The 17,715-nt window shown below is 43.8% G+C and overlaps 1 protein-coding gene across 4 annotated transcripts in view; it reads left to right on the top strand.

Annotated features, from left to right (window-relative positions):
* The window catches only part of SORCS2 (sortilin related VPS10 domain containing receptor 2), a 636,731-nt gene that overhangs the window by 510,630 nt on the left and 108,386 nt on the right, over positions 1-17,715 (top strand). For all 4 annotated transcript variants that reach the window (XM_076335889.1, XM_076335888.1, XM_076335891.1 and 1 more), the window contains exon 5: positions 316-389. In XM_076335889.1, the coding sequence (XP_076192004.1) occupies positions 316-389 (74 nt within the window). The remainder of the gene's footprint in view (positions 1-315; positions 390-17,715) is intronic.

Below are 17,715 nucleotides of genomic sequence, written 5' to 3'. Positions count from 1 at the left end.
CCTTTTACCATCCTTCTTGCGTAACCATGCTGAGGTAAAAAAGAGTCTGACCCAAAATGAATTGTGAGTTGTTCTCATGGTAAACAAGAAGACACTGCCACTGAGTTTTGTTCATTATAGATTATATTTTAAAAGATTTTCTCTATGAAAGGTTACTACTCAGAAAAACATTGTAAAGAGCTCCTGGTAATGATTTTTTTTTTTTTTATTGGTGTGCAAGCTGTCATTTTAATAGTGACATAGGACCTGTCTTTGAAGATGTACATCATTAACAGTTTCCTATCATCTAATTTTTTTTTTTTTTTTCTTTTGTAGGTTTATGTATCCATTGACTTGGGGAAAAAATGGATCCTTCTGCAGGAACGAGTTTCAAAAGATCATATTTTTTGGTAAGAATTCTATTATTTTCCAAATAAAAAATGAACAGCAAAAGTATTTCATTCTAATCAAGAAAGATGTTTCCAGAGGTACTGATGGGGACAGTACGAGCCTTGACGTCTTTTGCAGATTGAGTATGTCAGTGTTGCTGTGTCTGCTATTGCAAATTCATACTCATGCCAGTGATCGTACCGAGTGTCAGCACATATAAGGGTTATAGGTCTGGATGCATGGAGCCCAAGATTTAAAGAAAGCTGTAATGTCCAATGAAATTGCTCTTCGTTTTACTGGTGCAATTGATCTTTAGAAAGGAGAGCAGTCTTTTTGCAGAGAAAAATCTATAACATTTTTTTAAGAGAGGTTGAATCAGACCTATTAACTGGAGTCATATATAAACTTATCCTGTTAAGGAAACTGGTGAAAAATATTACTTTATCGAGTACACTTATATCAAATGATTTCATTTTCAGCTCAAATATTTTGCAGTCTCAAAATGTTTAAGAAGTGATTTAAGCAGGATTACAAAATGTTTGAAGAATGAGTCAATGCCTGTTTTTTATACAAATTAAATTAATTTGAAAAGTGTATAACTTCTTGTACACCAAAATTAACCTTTTTGATAGTGTTTTTAATTGATTTTGCATTTAAAAACGGTCAATTTGTACACTCAACATTTATTTGATTTCTATTGAAAAAGCCAGAGAATTCCCCCTTTCACATTTTACTTCAGTGTGTAAGTATGGACTGTGCATAACTGCATCATTACCAATAATTGGTATTTTTTATTTCAGGATTAGTCGTAACATGGTAGACACTTCCGTTCCCTAAATGACTTTTGATTTTAGTTCTAGAAGGACTCTGATCTGTGTCAATTACGTAAAGTATAATTATCCATGTGTCTACGGAGCAATATGTGGCTTTCAGCAATATTTTGCGGTTTGCTAGTGGTGTTGGCAGTATTGAAATGGATTTATTTGATCTTGGTTGCAAGATTTGCGACGTGTTTGGCATTCGTGCTGTGATCCTCCTTGTAGTTGCTTTTCTCTTGAGTTGAAATAGATACTAATCCTGGCCATACTCGGGGAAAAACAGAACAAACAAAACCCCAGTCTGCTTAAACCGCTGGTGTAGAGGCTACAAAGCACGCAGAGCTGTGTGCTGCTGCTGAACCTGGCCAAGGGGGAGGTTGTGACCCAGGGCAGGGACACGTGGACAGGTTAAACCCCGTTTCGAAGAGCTGGGAGCACAAGACCTAACCTGCCCTGCTGCCCTGTTGGTGTAATTATCTTTGGCCATATCAAGGGAGCTTTTTCACACTTCCAAGTGCCTCCTTTTCAATCTGCAACCTATTTACTGTCCATACTTTTAGAAAACCAGCCTGGAGTTGGTTTATAGTAACACCCATCTCATTTACTGCAGTTTGTCTCAGCCTTTTCTGCAGAAATACTTGAGTCAGCCTGACACTTTCTGCTTACTTGCTCCTGCAAAGTATAGCCTTGTTGAAGAACTTATTTCTACACAGCAGCTGGAGTTTCATAGGCAATACACTTTACAGGTCTCTTAACTACCATGTGAAAGGGTATAATCATTTAGAAGTAAAACAGTGGGTCGGAAATGTCATGTCTGCCTTATAACTGATTTTTCCTTAGCAAGATTATACAGGGTGTAAATCAGGAGGGCATGTGGCTTTCTGTCTTTAATCAAAGGAATTTTTCAAATGTCTTAGGTCTGAAAACCATCAAAGTCACTAACAGGTAAGAAAGAACAGTGAAAGCCTCTCTCTTGCAGACTTGTTTAATGACGTTTTTCTTATCTGAGTCTAGGTATATTTAGCACATTTAAATTATGAAAAACATAGCATACCACTGAAATATGTGTCGGTTTTGCTCTGACTCAAACAATCTGTCTGTTTTTTGTATGTAAGAATTAAAGCCAGCAAGCGCATGTTAATATTAAGTCTGTATTTTGCTGTGTTTCAGAATCCTTATGTTTTCTTATATCATTCAGACGCAATCAGGGAAGTGTCCTGTATCTTCGATAGGAATAACTCCCATGTAGTACTTCAAAGTCATGGTTGTTCATAAACGTCACATTCCTCTCAGATAAGAATAATAAATTCTAAGAGTCTGTACATTTATAACCAATAGAAATATTTTCTAGGTTTTTGTTTTCCCCTTTTCTGTATATAGACCATTCTGATTTCTCTCAAGAACTGTATCAGCCAGCAACAGCAAGGATTTGGGAGCAGAAGTTTAGTGCCTCATCAGTACCAAATGATCCTTCTCTTAAACTTCCACAGAAATAAAGATATATAAATATATTTTACTTCTAATATCATACGGGACATTGCAATATATAAAGAATCTGCTGCGAGTGGAGGGTTGAATGTGATGGCCTCCCAGTGGAAGTTACTGTCATTATATGAAACTTCCCACTACTTTATGGCCTACATCACCTGAGTTATCCAAGTGCTAGATAGAAACAAGTATTTGTGTAGTTTTCAACAGGTGTCAGAACATGGGCTTTGTCATACCTTGACTGTTAGGACACTCTCTGCTAAGTCCAGTATTGTTTTCTTGGCAATATATAACATGTGATGTGTTAAAGATAGATGAAATGAATGCAAAGTAATTGCACGTCTCACTATAAATGAGGGCATGTGTCTTGCTGATACTGGCTGGTTGTGCTAAGAACATTTCACTGGGCAGACCTTTAGCAGATGTTTCTTCTCTGATTTCAGTTGAGCTTTACCACTGAGATTGATAATATAGCCTAAGATTTTTATTTCAGCCTGGTAACTACGAATATCAGTCATAATATTTTCCTGTGTTTTGTAAAAAAAGTTTTTTCCTGTGCCTCCAGCAGCAGCCAAATCTTCATGCGTTTCCTGAAGAAGCATTTTCTTTTTTTTACTCAATGAAAATCTAAATGCGATTCATTTAATGGAATGTCTTATGCATTTATATTAGGGGAAGGTCAGTAGGGACAGAGTATTTTAAACATTTATGTTCAGATCTTACACTGTGGGTTTATAAGCAATGTATTAAAATCATCTTCTAGGCTTTATTTGCTTTTCAAGTGTTCTGGACCATCTCTTAAGTATCTTTGCAGATTTAATGTATGGAATTTGGTCTTTCATGGTAGTGGAACTAATGGAAAGATTATTGGTATCAGTGGAAAGTGTATACTACCATCTCTATTTCAGGAGCACAGAGTATTTTCTTCCCAACTGTGATACAGTGTGGCATTTTCTTATCCTCTCACAGCTGTTTTCCCAATTTGTTTCATTTATTCTTTCGCATCTTAGGAGGCAAAACAGGCTTCCTAGAGCGGTGGTCAATGCCCCAAGCCTGTCAGTGTTTAAGAGGCATTTGGACAATGCCCTTAACAACATGCTGTAACTTTTTGGTCAGCCCTGAAGTGGTCAGGCAGTTGGACTAGATGATCGTTGTAGGTCCCTTCCAACTGAAAATATTCTATTCTATTCTAAAAACAAAAGAGCTGTAAGGCTGCAGAGAGATGTAAAGATGGTTACAAAACAGATGTATACTAGAAATTTCTTTATTTTTCTTGGGTTGTTTTCTCATTCAAGTTGAAATGAAAAACTCAAAATATGGGGGGGGGGGGGGGAACTGTTCAGAAAATATGGAAATACTGGAAGTAATCCATATAAAGATCCTTAGGGCACCGAGGAGGACGCACAGCAAGCTTACTACCCTGGACTTCAGGAGAGCGGACTTTGGCCTCTTCAGGGATCTGCTTGGTAGAGTGCCATGGGACAAAGCCCTGGAGGGAAGAGGGGCCCAAGAAAGCTGGGTAATATTCAAGGATCACCTCCTCCAAGCTCAGGAGTGATGCATCCCAACAAAGAGGAAGTCAGGCAAAAACGGCCAGGAGGCCTGCATGGATGAACAAGGAGCTCCTGGACAAACTCAAACACAAGAAGGAAGCCTACAGAGGGTGGAAGCAAGGACAGGTAGCCTGGGAGGAATACAGAGAAATTGTCCGAGCAGCCAGGGATCAGGTTAGGAAAGCTAAAGCCCTGAGAGAATTAAATCTGGCCAGGGACATCAAGGGCAACAAGAAAAGATTCTATAGGTATTTCAGGGATAAAAGGAAGACGAGGGAAAATGTGGGCCCTCTCCAGAACGAAATGGGAGACGTGGTTACCCGGGACATGGAGAAGGTGGAGGTACTCAATGACTTTTTTGCCTCGGTCTTCACCGGCAAGTGCTCAAGCCTCACCGCCCAAGCCGCAGAAGGCAAAGGTGGGGACTGGGAGAATGACGAGCTGCCCGCTGTGGGAGAAGATCAGGTTTGAGACCATCTAAGGCACCTGAAGGTGCACAAGTCCATTGGACCCAATGAGATCCATCCGTGGGTCCTGAAGGAACTGGCGGATGAAGTTGCTGAGCCACTATCCATTGTATTTGAGAAGTCATGACAGTCCGGTGAAGTTCCCACTGACTGGAAAAGGGGAAACACAACCCCCATTTTTAAAAAGGGAAGAAAGGAAGAGCTGGGGAACTACAGGCCGGTCAGTCTCACCTCTGTGCCTGGGAAGATCATGGAACAGATCCTCCTCGAAGCTATGCTAAGGCACATGGAGGACAGGGAGGTGATTCGAGACAGCCAGCATGGCTTTACCAAGGGCAAGTCCTGCCTGACTAACCTAGTGGCCTTCTATGATGGAGTGACTACATCAATGGACACGGGAAGGGCTACAGACGTTGTCTCTCTGGACCCCTGTAAGGCCTTTGACATGGTCCCCCACAACATCCTTCTCTCTAAACGGGAGAGGTATGGATTTGATGGGTGGACTGTCCGGTGGGTGAGGAATTGGTGAGATAGTCGCATCCAGAGGGTAGTGGTCAATGGCTCAATGTCCAGATGGAGACTGGTGACGAGTGGTATCCCTCAGAGGTCCATATTGGGACCCGTACTGTTTAATATCTTCATCAGTGACCTAGACAGTGGGATCAAGTGCACCCTCAGCAAGTTTGCAGGTGACACCAAGCTGAGTGGTGCAGTCGACATGCCAGAGGGACGGGATGCCATCCAGAGGGACCTGGACAAGCTCGGGAAGTGGGCCCGTGAGAACCTCATGAGGTTTAACAAGGCCAAGTGCAAGGTCCTGCACCTGGGTCGGGGCAACCCCCAGTATCAATAGAGGCTGGGGGATGAAGGGATTGAGAGCAGCCCTGCCGAGAAGGACTTGGGGGTACTGGTGGATGAAAAGCTGGACATGAACCAGCAATGTGTGCTCGCAGCCCAGAAGGCCAATCGTATCCTGGGCTGCATCAAAAGAAGCGTGGCCAGCAGGTCGAGGGAGGTGATTCTGCCCCTCTCCTCTGCTCTGCTGAGACCCCACCTGCAGTACTGCGTCCAGCTCTGGAGCCCTCAGCATAAGAAAGACACGGACCTGTTGGAGCGGGTCCAGAAGAGGGCCACGAAAATGATCGGGGGATGGAACACCTCTCCTGTGAAGAAAGGCTGAGAGAGTTGGGGTTGTTCAGCCTAGAGAAGAGAAGGCTTCGGAGAGACCTTCTTGCAGCCTCTCGGTACTTAAAGGGGGCTTATAAAAAAGACGGCAGCAAACTTTTTAGCAGGGCCTGTTGCGACAGGACATGGGAGAATGGCTTGAAACTAAAGGGGGGTAGATATAGACTAGATACAAGGAAGACATTTTTTACACTGAGGGTGGTGAAACACTGGAAGAGGTTGCCCAGAGAGGTGGTGGATGCCCCATCCCTGGAAACATTCCAGGTCAGGTTGGACGGGGCTCTGAGCAACCTGATCTAGTTGAAGATGTCTCTGCCCACAGCAGGGGGGTTGGACTAGATGACCTTTAGAGGTCCTTTCCAACCCAAACTATTCTACGATTCTATGAAATGCTCTGACATTGTTCATTAAAAAGCTTTTTTAATTTTTCAAAGCAAAATCATGAAATGCGGATTTGAAATTAACTTAATAAAATTAAATACTAAGTCACACTAATTAAAAACAAAAAAATTCATTTTGTATCAACATTTAGAAAATAAATCTTTTATTTCTTTAGAAATACTAGCTAGGAAGATTCAAATATTTTTTTTTTTTAATGTGAAAAATTTTAATTTTGAGCAAATTCTTGTGCTTTAAAATTAAGAAACTGATTACCATGACCAGTTTTACTGCTGCATATAAACTGCAGCTGGCCATGCAGTATTGCCCCAATGTGATGGTTTCTATTTAAGGGATGTTATAGTACCCATCCTTTATAAGTACTTTTTCCAGTTCTTGGGGTATTTGTAGGAGGGAATGCAAAGAGATATGACCTATCCCAGCCAAACATTAAACACCCGCACATCACATGGTATGTAATCGGTATTATATATCGAGCCCATTTTAAAAAAAGAATGGTGTATTACGTGGTAATCCTTGAGAAGGAGAAAGAGGGATTCCTGTGGCTCTGCTGCTATTCTTCTCAGTCCCCAAGGCTTCTGCACCAGTTAAGTTCCTTTTGATTTCTCAAAATCGAGCTTAGTAATACATAAGTGAAGAATAGATTGTGAATCAGCTGTCTACCCCAGCACAAATATACCCCAGAACAGTAAGTCATGAATCGGTAATTACCAGAGAATTAGGCCCAGCACATTTCCTATATCACCCTGTCTAGACCCTTAGAAATGCTTTATCCTCAACTCACTAGGATACGTGGATCCTCTGCTATGGGTATCTGTTACTCTTAATTTAGCTATAGGTTCTCCATTTTCATGAGAGGTGAGAACATAACTCATGAATTTTTATTTTTTATTTGGGTAGAGCAGTTGTTCTCAGGGGACCAATGTTCTGTTCTCATCATGAAATCCCATATGAGTAATCAATCACAGCTGTACCCATTAATGTCAAGTGTAGCGGGTTCCTGGGTATTCAAGTGTCAGGTGAAAGAGGGGAATTCAGAGACGTTATTCCCTGAAGGAGAGAGAAATGCAAAGAGGATTTCACTGAGCCTTTAACATAGAATTTTGTGTGAAAGGCTCTTGTGTGGGAAGCCAAAAATCCATGTGGGCAGTCATTCTTACATTTGACTTAATCACTTGGGATGATACTTGTTTCTATTTCTATCTGTGTGGTGATGTGTATGACTGTATTGGGTTTATGTGGCAAGGTTTGGTAGCAGGAGCATTCAGGGCTTCTGTGAGAAGAGACCAGGAGCTGCCCCCAGGTCAGACAGAGCCAGTTCCAGCCAGCTCCAAGACAGACCCACTGCTGGCCAAAGGTGAGCCCATGAGTGATGCTGGTGGCACCTCTTTGGTAACATGTTTAAGAAAGGGTAAAAAATGCACAGAAGCTGTGAGAGAGATGTGTGACAATATGTGAGAGAACCAACTCTGCAGACACCAAGGTCAGTGAAGAAGGAAGGGGAGGAGGTGCTCCAGGTGCCGGAGCAGAGATTCCCCTGCAGCCCATGGCGAAGACCGTGGTGAGGCAGGCCGTCCCCTTGCAGCCCATGGAGGTCCATGGTGGAGCAGATATCCACCTGCAGCCCATGGAGGACCCCACGCCAGAGCAGGTGGATGTGCCCAAAGGAGGCTGTGACCCCATGGGAAGCCCATGCTGCAGCAGGCTCCTGGCAGGACTTGTGGACCCATGGAGAGAGGAGCCCACGCTGGAGCAGGTTTGCTGGCAGGACTTGTGACCCTGTGGGGGACCCACACTGGAGCAGTCTGTTCCTGAAGGACTGCACCCTGTGGAAAGGACCCACGCTGGAGCAGTTCATGAAGAACTGTAGCCCGTGGAAAGGACCCACGTTGGAGAAGTCTGTGGAGGACTGTCTCCCGTGGGAGGGACCCCACGCTGGAGCAGGGGAAGAGTGTGAGGAGTCCTCCCCCTGAGGAGGAAGGAGCGGCAGAGACAACGTGTGATGAACTGACCGCAGCCCCCATTGCCTGTCCCCTTGTACCACTGCGGGGGAGGAGGTAGAGAAAATCCAGAGTGAAGTTGAGCCCAGGAAGAAGGGAGGGGTGGGGGGAAGGTTTTTTTTTAGTTTGGTTTTTGTTTCTCACTATCATAATCTGTTATTAATTGACAATAAATTAAATTAATGTTCCCCAAGTCAAGTCTGTTTCACCTGTGACAGTAATTGGTGAGCAATCTCCCTGTCCTTATCTCGGCCCATGAGCTTTTCATCTTATTTTCTCCCCCTGTCCTGTCCTGTTAAGAAGGGGGAGTGACAGAGCGTCTTGCTGGGCACCTGGTGGCCAGCCAAGGTCAACCCATGACAATGACAACCCACTCCAGCTCTGCTGTTTGGATAAAGGTGGCAGGCAAAACGTTTTTATTAAAAAGCATTTAAGCATAGGGAGCAAATAATTAGCAGCACATATTGGCTGTGTAGGGCATTGACTGAATCATTGAAGGTGCGTCTTTCAAAGCAGATGTGAAGGCGGCAAGGCCTGAAACACAAATCAGTCATAATCAAATGTATTTTTAGCTTGTATGAATCAAATCATAGTTTTGTCTCCCTGAGTAACCAGGTTGCCAAGAGTCAATACCATTTTAAGCTACTCAGCGAAAATATTTGCATGCTTTTGACTTGCTTTCTAAACAAGGCAGTGCCCTTAAGCCAATTGCTAGAAATCAGTCAGTATAAACTGGGAACTTCTTACCTTTTGGATAAACTTCATATTCAGAGATTATGAGAGGGGCAGATTGAGGAGACTAGCAAGTTTTCAGATGGCCTTTGATTGGAGGCTCCTGCACATCAGTGAGCAGGTTTGTTTTGATTTGGTTTTGTTTTTAGATGTCCTGTTTGAAGATGTCTCTTCATTAATACGCACTCAAGTGAACTGCATCAAATATTTAACAATGAAGGCATCCATTGGAGGTAGGGAAGAGATATGTCCATAGCAGACTCTACTTGATTAGTGTTTGCAGACAACTGCTCCCCTGCAACATGAGCCCGGACTACTGGAAACAAAGTGTTTCCTGCTTGAAGTAAAATAAGAATCATAATTATCATATAAGGGACTGATGCTTATGATTCACATTTTGAGATGCATGATGTTACATGTCAGTGGTAATTTTTGTTCATGTATATTACATAAATATAAAATTTCAGGTGAGTATTGGTGTTTTTCTAATACTGCATGCAAGTAGAGTAAACAAATACTGGGGCAGTTTGTGAAGAAGAGAGTTAGCTGAATAAAAAGAATATTATTAAAATAATGCCAAAGGTCTCATAATTGGAATTCTTAACAGAAAATTCTGAATTCTTAGAATTTTAGCATGGTTATTTAAAAGTATAAAATACCTAATGGTTGTATCATCGAGTATACATTTATACACAGACCAAGACATATGCAGAGGGCTTGTTAGTCCCCCCCATTGCACCATTTTTATGCTGATGTAAAGCTGTTAAGATCAGTGGAATTACCTGGCGGAGCACTAATGCAGAGACTTGAAGAATTAGGTCAAACAACAGCTAATCTTTCAGAACTTCCCTAAAGTCTAAAAAAACATATGCATAAGAAAGGGCTCTAGTGTTCTTCAGGAGACCAAATTCAGGCCTGAATGGAAACAAACGTGCCCTGATTTCCCTCTGCTTCTCATCATGTTTTATTAGGTGCAGCTTTATGACGTAACCAAGGTTAGACATGCACAAAGGCTGCACTGGGGCTGAGGCAATTGCAACCTCTGCACCACCAAAAGGGGGTATCTTGCCGCTTTTCTTCCACAGGATTGGTGCTCAACTGCCACCATGATCCAGTGATTAAAGAAATGGAAACTAATCTCTCCAAAAAGTTGTAAAATTACATTCTGCAGGACTGGTTTTTCCAAGAGGCTCAACATGGTGTCAGACAAGCACAAGAGAGATGATGGGAACTTGTGTTCACACAAAAGGGAAGAAGCATATTGAGGCTACCTGTATTTATACCACCCAACAATCAAGTTGGGCTATTTTAAATTCTGAAGTGTTGTAACCACACTGTTATGTGATCTGAAGTGCTGGTGTGTTGCACTTGCTGTATGCAGCTTGGTATACTTGGTCAAGAGATATTTCTTTTCCTAGAGGAAGACATGTATGATCTAAAATTAAAGTTGTTCTGAATTTCATTGGAAATTTTAACGGTTGAATGTAAAACGCTAAAACAACCCAAACCAGAAAACCCTGGTGGCAAGCCCTCCCTTACCCAAGTAAAACAAATAAACAAAGAAATAGTCCCACATTGCTGAGATGAACATTTTCATTGCAAATTACTGTTAGAAGAAAAGTGGGGTAATTCTAACCAAATCAAGCCAAAAACCCTGCTGAAGTTGAGAAAAATAGAACAAGCACTTTCTCAGGAACTATCTATTTGGAGAAAAAAAATTAAAAATTGATGCTGAAGTGTCAACTAAAAAGGAAGAAGTTGTTGGATTAGCAGGGTCCATTGCATCTGTGCTTTATAAGATGGAATCATAGAATCATTTACTGAGCCCTGGGGAACACCACTTGTGACCAGCCACCAACTGGATTTAAATCCATTCACGACAGCTCTCTGGGCCTGGCCATCCAGCCAGTTTTTTACCCAGTGAAGAGTACACCCGTCCAAGCCATGAGCAGCCAGTTTCTCCAGGAGAATGCTGTGGGAAACGGTGTCAAAGGCTTTACTAAAGTCTAGGTAGACCACATCCACAGCCTTTCCCTCATCCACTAAGCAGGTCACCTTGTCGTAGAAGGGGATCAGGTTAGTCAAGCAGGACCTGCCTTTCATAAACCCATGCTGACTGCGCCTGATCACCTGGTTGTCCTGTACGTGCCACGTCATGGCACCAAGATGATCCGCTCCATAACCATCCCCAGCACCAAGGTCAAACTGACAGGCCTGTAGTTCCCCAGATCCTCCTTCCGGCCCTTCTTGTAGATGGGTGTCACATTTGCTAACCTCCAGTCAACCGGCACCCCCTGGTTAGCCAGGACTGCTGATAAATGATTGAAAGTGGCTTGGTGAGCACTTCCCCCACCTCCCTCAGTACCCTTGGGTGGATCCCATCCGGCCCCATGGACTTGTGCGTGTCTAAGTGGGGTAGGAGGTCATTAAACATTTCCCCTTGGATTACGGGAGCTTCATTCTGCTCCCCGTCCCTGTCTTCCAGCTCAGGGGGCTGGGTACCCTGAGAACAACTGGTCTTTCTATTAAAGACTGAGGCAAAGAAGGCGTTAAGTACCTCAGCCTCTTCCTCATCCTTTGTCACTATGCTTCCCCCCCACATCCAATAAAGGATGGAGATTCTCCTTAGCCCTCCTTTTGTTGCTCATGTATTTATAGAAACAGTTTTTATTGTCTTTTGTGGCAGTAGCCAGATGAAGTTCCAGCTGGGCTTTGGCCCTTCTAATTTTCTCCCTCCCTGCATAACCTCACAACATCCTTGTAGTCCTCCTGAGTTGCCTGCCCCTTCTTCCAAAGATCAAAAACTCTCTTTTGGTTTTTTTTTCCCCAAGTTCCAGCCAAAGCTCTCTGTTCAGCCAGGCCGGTCGTCTTCCCCAACGGCTCGTCTTCCGGCATATGGGGACGGCCTGCTCCTGCGCCTTTTAAGATTTGCTTCTTGAAGAATGTCCAGCCTTCCTGGACTCCTTTGCCCTTCAGGACTGCCTCCTAAGGGACTCTGTCAACCAGGCTCCTAAACAGGCCAAAGCCTGCCCTCCGGAAGTCCAAGGCAGCAGTTCTGCTGACCCCCCCCCTTACTTCTCCGAGAACTGAAAACACTATCATTTCGTGATTGCTATGCCCAAGACAGCCTCCAACCATCGCATCACCCACAAGTCCTTCTCTGTTCACAAACAACAGGTCCAGTGGGGCGCCTGCCCTCGTTGGCTCCCTCACCAGCTGTGTCAGGAAGTTGTCTTCCACACACTCCAGGAACCTCCTGGACTGTTTCCTCTCTGCTGTATGGTATGTCCAGCAGACATCTGGTAAGTTGAAGTCCCCCACGAGAACAAGGGCTAGCGATTGTGAGACTTCTCCTAGCTGCTTATAGAATATTTCGTCCACCTCTTCATCCTGGTTGGGTGGTCTATAACAGACTCCCACCATGACATCTGCCTTGTTGGCCTTCCCTCTGATTCTTAGCCATAAACATTCAACCCTATCGTTACCATCATTAAGCTCTAGACAACCAAAACACTCCCAGTGCTACCCCACCGCCTCTCCTTCCTTGCCTATCCCTTCTGAAGAGTTTATAGCCATCCATTGCAGCCCTCCAGTTGTGTGAGTCATCCCGCCATGTTTCTGTGATGGCAACTATATCATAGTTTTCCTGCTGCACAATGGCTTCCAGCTCCTCCTGTTTGTTGCCCATGCTGTGTGCATTGGTGTAGATGCACTTGAGTTTGGCTATTGATACCACCACCTTTTTCGGGGGAGAAACCCAAATTCCTATGTGACCATTCTCAGGTGCTTCTGTGGTTTCTAACACGTCCATAACCCTTGCGTCTTTGCTGCTGCATGGATCTCCATCCCCTGCCTCCACTGAGACAGCAGACCAAAGGACCTCGCTAGCACACCATCCCTCAAACATTGGCGTGCCTCCCCCAGGCTTCTCTCTAGTGAGCCTGGTTTTATCCCTTTCCCCATTCAAATCTAGTTTAAAGCTCTTTCAATGAGCCCTGCTAACTCCTGTGCAAAGATCCTTTTCCCCGTTTGAGACAGGTGTACCCCATCTGTCGCCAGCAGGCCTGGTGTCGTGTAGACCGACCCATGATCAAAAAGCGCAAAATTCTGCTGGTGACACCAGACTCGGAGCCCAGTGTTGATCTGCTGGGTCTTTCCGTTTCTTCCCTCATCATTCCCTGCAACTGGAAGGATGGAGGAGAACACTACTTGTGCTCCTGATTCCTTAACCCGTTGTCCCAAGGCTCTGAAGTCTCTCTTGAAGTCTGATCTCAGACTTCTTGTTGCAACTTCATCGTTGCCTATCTGAAAAATCAATAATGGACAGTAATCTGAGGGCTGTACCAGGGTAGGAAGTTTTCACATCTTTAACCCAGGCCCCAGGGAGGCAGCAGACTTCCCTAAGAAGTGGGTCCGGTCTGCATATTGGGCCTTCTGTTCCCTTCAGAAGGGAGTCTCCTATGACAATGACCTGTCTTTTTTTCTTTATGGAAGCAGTTTTCATGCAGGGCATAGGCCGACTTAGCCTCGGCAACACCTCCAAGCTAGATGAACCATCGTCCTCGTCATTGTTCGGTTCCACTTGCAGAACCTCATACCTGTTAGGCAAGGGCACCTGGGAAGGTGGGGTAGTCACAGAGGAGACACGCCTACCGTGCCGCGCAGGAACTTGTCGCCATTGCCCCCAGCCCTTAAGTCACTGTGTTCAGCCAGGCAGAGAGAGGATAGGGAATCCTCCATATCATGCATCCTGTCTGCCTGTTGGGCCTGTCCCAGGGAAGGTAGGGTGCAATTCCAGTAGTCTACCTCTCTCTCGCACTCACTGATACACCTCAACCTACTCACCTCCTCCCGGAGCTCTGTCACTAAGTGGAGGAGTTCCTCTACCCGGGCACGTTACCGTAAGTCTGCAGATGATGAACTCTCTAAGACTCAATTTGGAGTTTTAGAAAGCAGGCATTCTTTATTGCGGTGCCGGGTGCAAGGTGGAATTTCCACAAATCAAGCACGCCTATGGCTAGATCACCATTACATTTATACACAAGAATTACAAGGTAGTATACTCCCAGTTACAGTGATTGGTTAGTGATTTACATATAATTATAATATCTGTTATGTCATTCCCTTCTGTTACTACGCTTGTGCAGAGGAAAGGTCTTCACCTGGGCGAGGGTCTTCTTGACCTGTGGGTATGTCTTTTAATATTATAAAGAAGGCAGTTCATTTCAGGACGCCTTAAAAGTGAGTTTTGTTGCCAAGTTGGCCAGCTAGATATCTACCTTGCCAGGTTGTCAAATAACTTATGCTATATACAATAGAACCTAGGGGCTCTGGTTATGGTTCAGAAAATAAGGACTAAGGCTAACATGGTCCAGAGAATAGGAACTTCAAGCAACACAGCCTCGGATAACAAGTAGCACAGCAACCCATACATAACATTAACATAAAGACTTACTTTTTAAATCAAGATGTTCTTATAGTTGCTTATCTACTAACAAACACAAAATATAGAAAGATTCAATAAAACTTACGATAATCTTCAACAGGCACACCTCCCACAGGTGTGCTCACTGCTGCCCTCCGGTACTGGCTTAAGAGCAGGGCACAGCCTGCAGCCTGACACCTGGGTGGCAGTGTGTTCCCACCGGAGCTCTGTCTGGGAAGCTGCATCAGTCATGGTGGGTGCAGAGGTTAGGCCATGGCTTTCTGCTGGGTGGGTACCATTGCTCTCTGGTTGAGCTGGCAGAGCTTCAGTGCCCTTCCTGCATGCCCTTCTGTGTGAACTGCTGTGCGAACTACTGCACAAACTGCTGCGCCACGTCCTTGCTGATGTGCCATGCCCTGTTCGCAGTGCTCCTGGTCACTGGCACTCCCTAAGGGCTTCTTTTATATCTGTGTGGGGCTTGGCTGCCGTTGCTCCTGGCCTTGCCCAGGTCTTGTCAGCTGCTGTCACGCAAGTTGTGGGCTCCTGGCGGCTTTCTCGGCTCCCCATGAGGTTCCCCTGGTTCGGGAACCCCCGCTGTGCACCGCACCAGAGAAATCCGCTGCCAATCATGCCGGCACCGGAGCTGCTCACCTTGGCGACTGAAGAGGTCCTATCCTAAAGCCAGCTGAGGAACAGTAAACTGTGCTTGTGAATGGATGTGTGGGCACAGTCCTCACGCTGATATAATGCGTTTATGTTGTGGTAGTAGTAAGCTGGTAAACAAAAATGCAAAAAAAAAATTGTCTTACATTTCTCTCTCAATATGAAAAAGCATATAATTGAGCCTTCCTTTTAGATGGATCATTTACTGCATGTGTTCCTGTATGTACATTGTTTGCCCATCATTTCAAGAAAGCTGTATTCCATGGGCAGAGGGACCTAGACTGTGTTTAGCCTGCATAGTGTCATATGACTTTTCCTTTGCTTCATGATTTAAGCACACGTGAAATAACAGTATTGCTTTTTAAAGTACTGTTGGCAGAGGACTCCACTGAAATGAGTAGATTAGTTTATTCTTCAGGTATATATTCTTCAAGTTCTCTGCATTAGTTATACTCTGTTCTGAAGATTTTCTTAGCAGCCATAACAGATGGTGTCTTTTTTTCAATAAAAGAAGAAAGGACTATTTCTAAGTGTTTGTAAAGCTGGGTAAAGGGACTTTGGAGTTTGGAAACTCTGCTTTATAGCTGACATTCAAAAGCAGACTTTGAGGGTGTAACGTCTTCAGTGAGTAAACAGTCTCTGCTGTTCTAGCTCATCTGTACAATTAGAGTAATGAAAACCACAAACCATATTTTTGAAATATTCTGCTTATTTAATTTGTGCCTTTCAGAATGGATAAACTCTGCACTTAAATGGTGCATCTCACTTGTTAGACTCGTCTAAAGTTAGAGATCTACAGGTGTAGCTTAATGATAATTTCTTTTGGCAGCCTGTGTCTTCCATCTTTGTAGGGTCACCTTGAAATGAGACAATTCCCAATGCTGGGACCTGGCAAGTTCAATGGGACATCTGAGGTGGTGAAGGAGAGGCAAGGCTGGGGACACAGAATGGGGTGGCTTAATCTGGTAGAGCAATGAGGAGAAATGCTTGTCAAACTGCAGCATGGAGCTGTCATCCTAAACTTTCTTTATAGTCAGTGGACACCGTGGGAGGTGATCCAGCTGGTTTAGGAAGAGAGGACTTACCCTTTGGAAGTAACTGTTCTCCTGTATAATGAAGGACAGTTTTAAAAGGGGAAGTAGGGGAAATGTCTGAACTTTAAGGGGAAAGAGGTATTTTTTCTGGCTGGGCTAAAAAAAGCCTTCCTTGTGATTTATTCGCATCTACTCAAATAAAAGTCTAAAGGAGAAAAGTAGTCTGGGTTGGAAACTTTCATTTTCTGTGTCCATGCAGTGGTCATTAAGGCAGATCAGTTACAACCTCTTGCACTAAAAGGTTACGCTGGAAATGAGATTAGAGGCTGCTTGTGCCAGCTGCCACTGTTAGGAGGAACACAGTAGGCATGAGATCATTGTCACTTCTGAGCTGTTGAAAGAAATATGAGAAGGTAAAGATGTTGACAAATATCTCAAACTGTGCTTATGAAATCATGTGTGATAAATTATAGATATGAGGTTGTTTCAAAAGTACCCAAAAACTATCTTTGCATTATTGATGCCAATCAGCATGTCAGGCAGAGCCTCGGAGAATTTCAACCCTAAAGTGTTGTTAGTTGGTGGTTCAGCTGCATGAGGTCCAGCACAAAAAGTAAAATATTCAGCAAACATAATTTTCTTCCTTCAAAAAGCTGACTGCAGAGCTGATAGCAGGTTTGATTTGTTGTGTTGTGAACATCTAGAAAAATAGATGCAGAGCGCACAGCAAAATGTTCACAGATCCCTTCCCTCTGCTCAGATATATTCTTATCAGACCTCAGGGAATATAACATCTCTGCCTTAATGTGTTGCCTCCAAAATGCTGGAATAGTTTATGTTTCAGAGACCAATTTCTTAGTAAATGGAAGATTTTTCCATGCATTTACTAAAAAATTCCCACTAGAAGTTTCCTTCACATCTCATGGCTTGGCAGGGGCTCATCCCTCCCCTTCCTTCTTCAGACTGATCATTTATCTTATTAGGGAAAAACAGCATATGTGATTATTTCTGGTTGTTATGCAGCAGTGGAAATCATCCAGTCTCTTCCTCCTGGCCTGCGTTCCCAAGGAGCCACCAATTACTGAGTCTGAGTTTTAATCTCTCCTCATAAATCAATGCTATTAAAATCATTAAACAATGATGTAACTTCAATCCAAAGTATAGTTTTATTGCATTTGATTATTAATAATTGTATCAAAATGATCATTTTCTCTTAAGTATTTTAATGGGCTTTTTAAATATCTGCATCCAGCTGCACTTTATCAATTTATCTCCTTTGCGTGTCTTCAACTCACATCTGCTGACTCGATGGACTCTTACCGTGCCAGTGAAGAGCCTTGTGAAGAGCGATGGAGCTATGGGAGTGGAGCTGGATTCTGCTTCGCCTAGTGACAGCACAACTGTCAGCTCAAAGCTTTCTCTGCAGAATCTACCTGACTAAAGACGAGGGAAGGGCCAGAAAAAAGCGCAGCTGGGACTGCCGTTCCCAGGTTGGGATGGAAGCCCTGAGGGTAGAAAATTCATCTTTTGGCTGAGCATATTTGACATGGGAGATATTAACAGAAAATCAGCCTGTATTTCC

Source organism: Aptenodytes patagonicus, chromosome 4 (genome assembly GCF_965638725.1).
Source record: "Aptenodytes patagonicus chromosome 4, bAptPat1.pri.cur, whole genome shotgun sequence".
Lineage (NCBI taxonomy): Eukaryota > Metazoa > Chordata > Aves > Sphenisciformes > Spheniscidae > Aptenodytes > Aptenodytes patagonicus.
The sequence above is the reverse complement of the archived record's forward strand: the minus strand, read 5'-3'. Positions and strand labels throughout refer to the sequence as shown.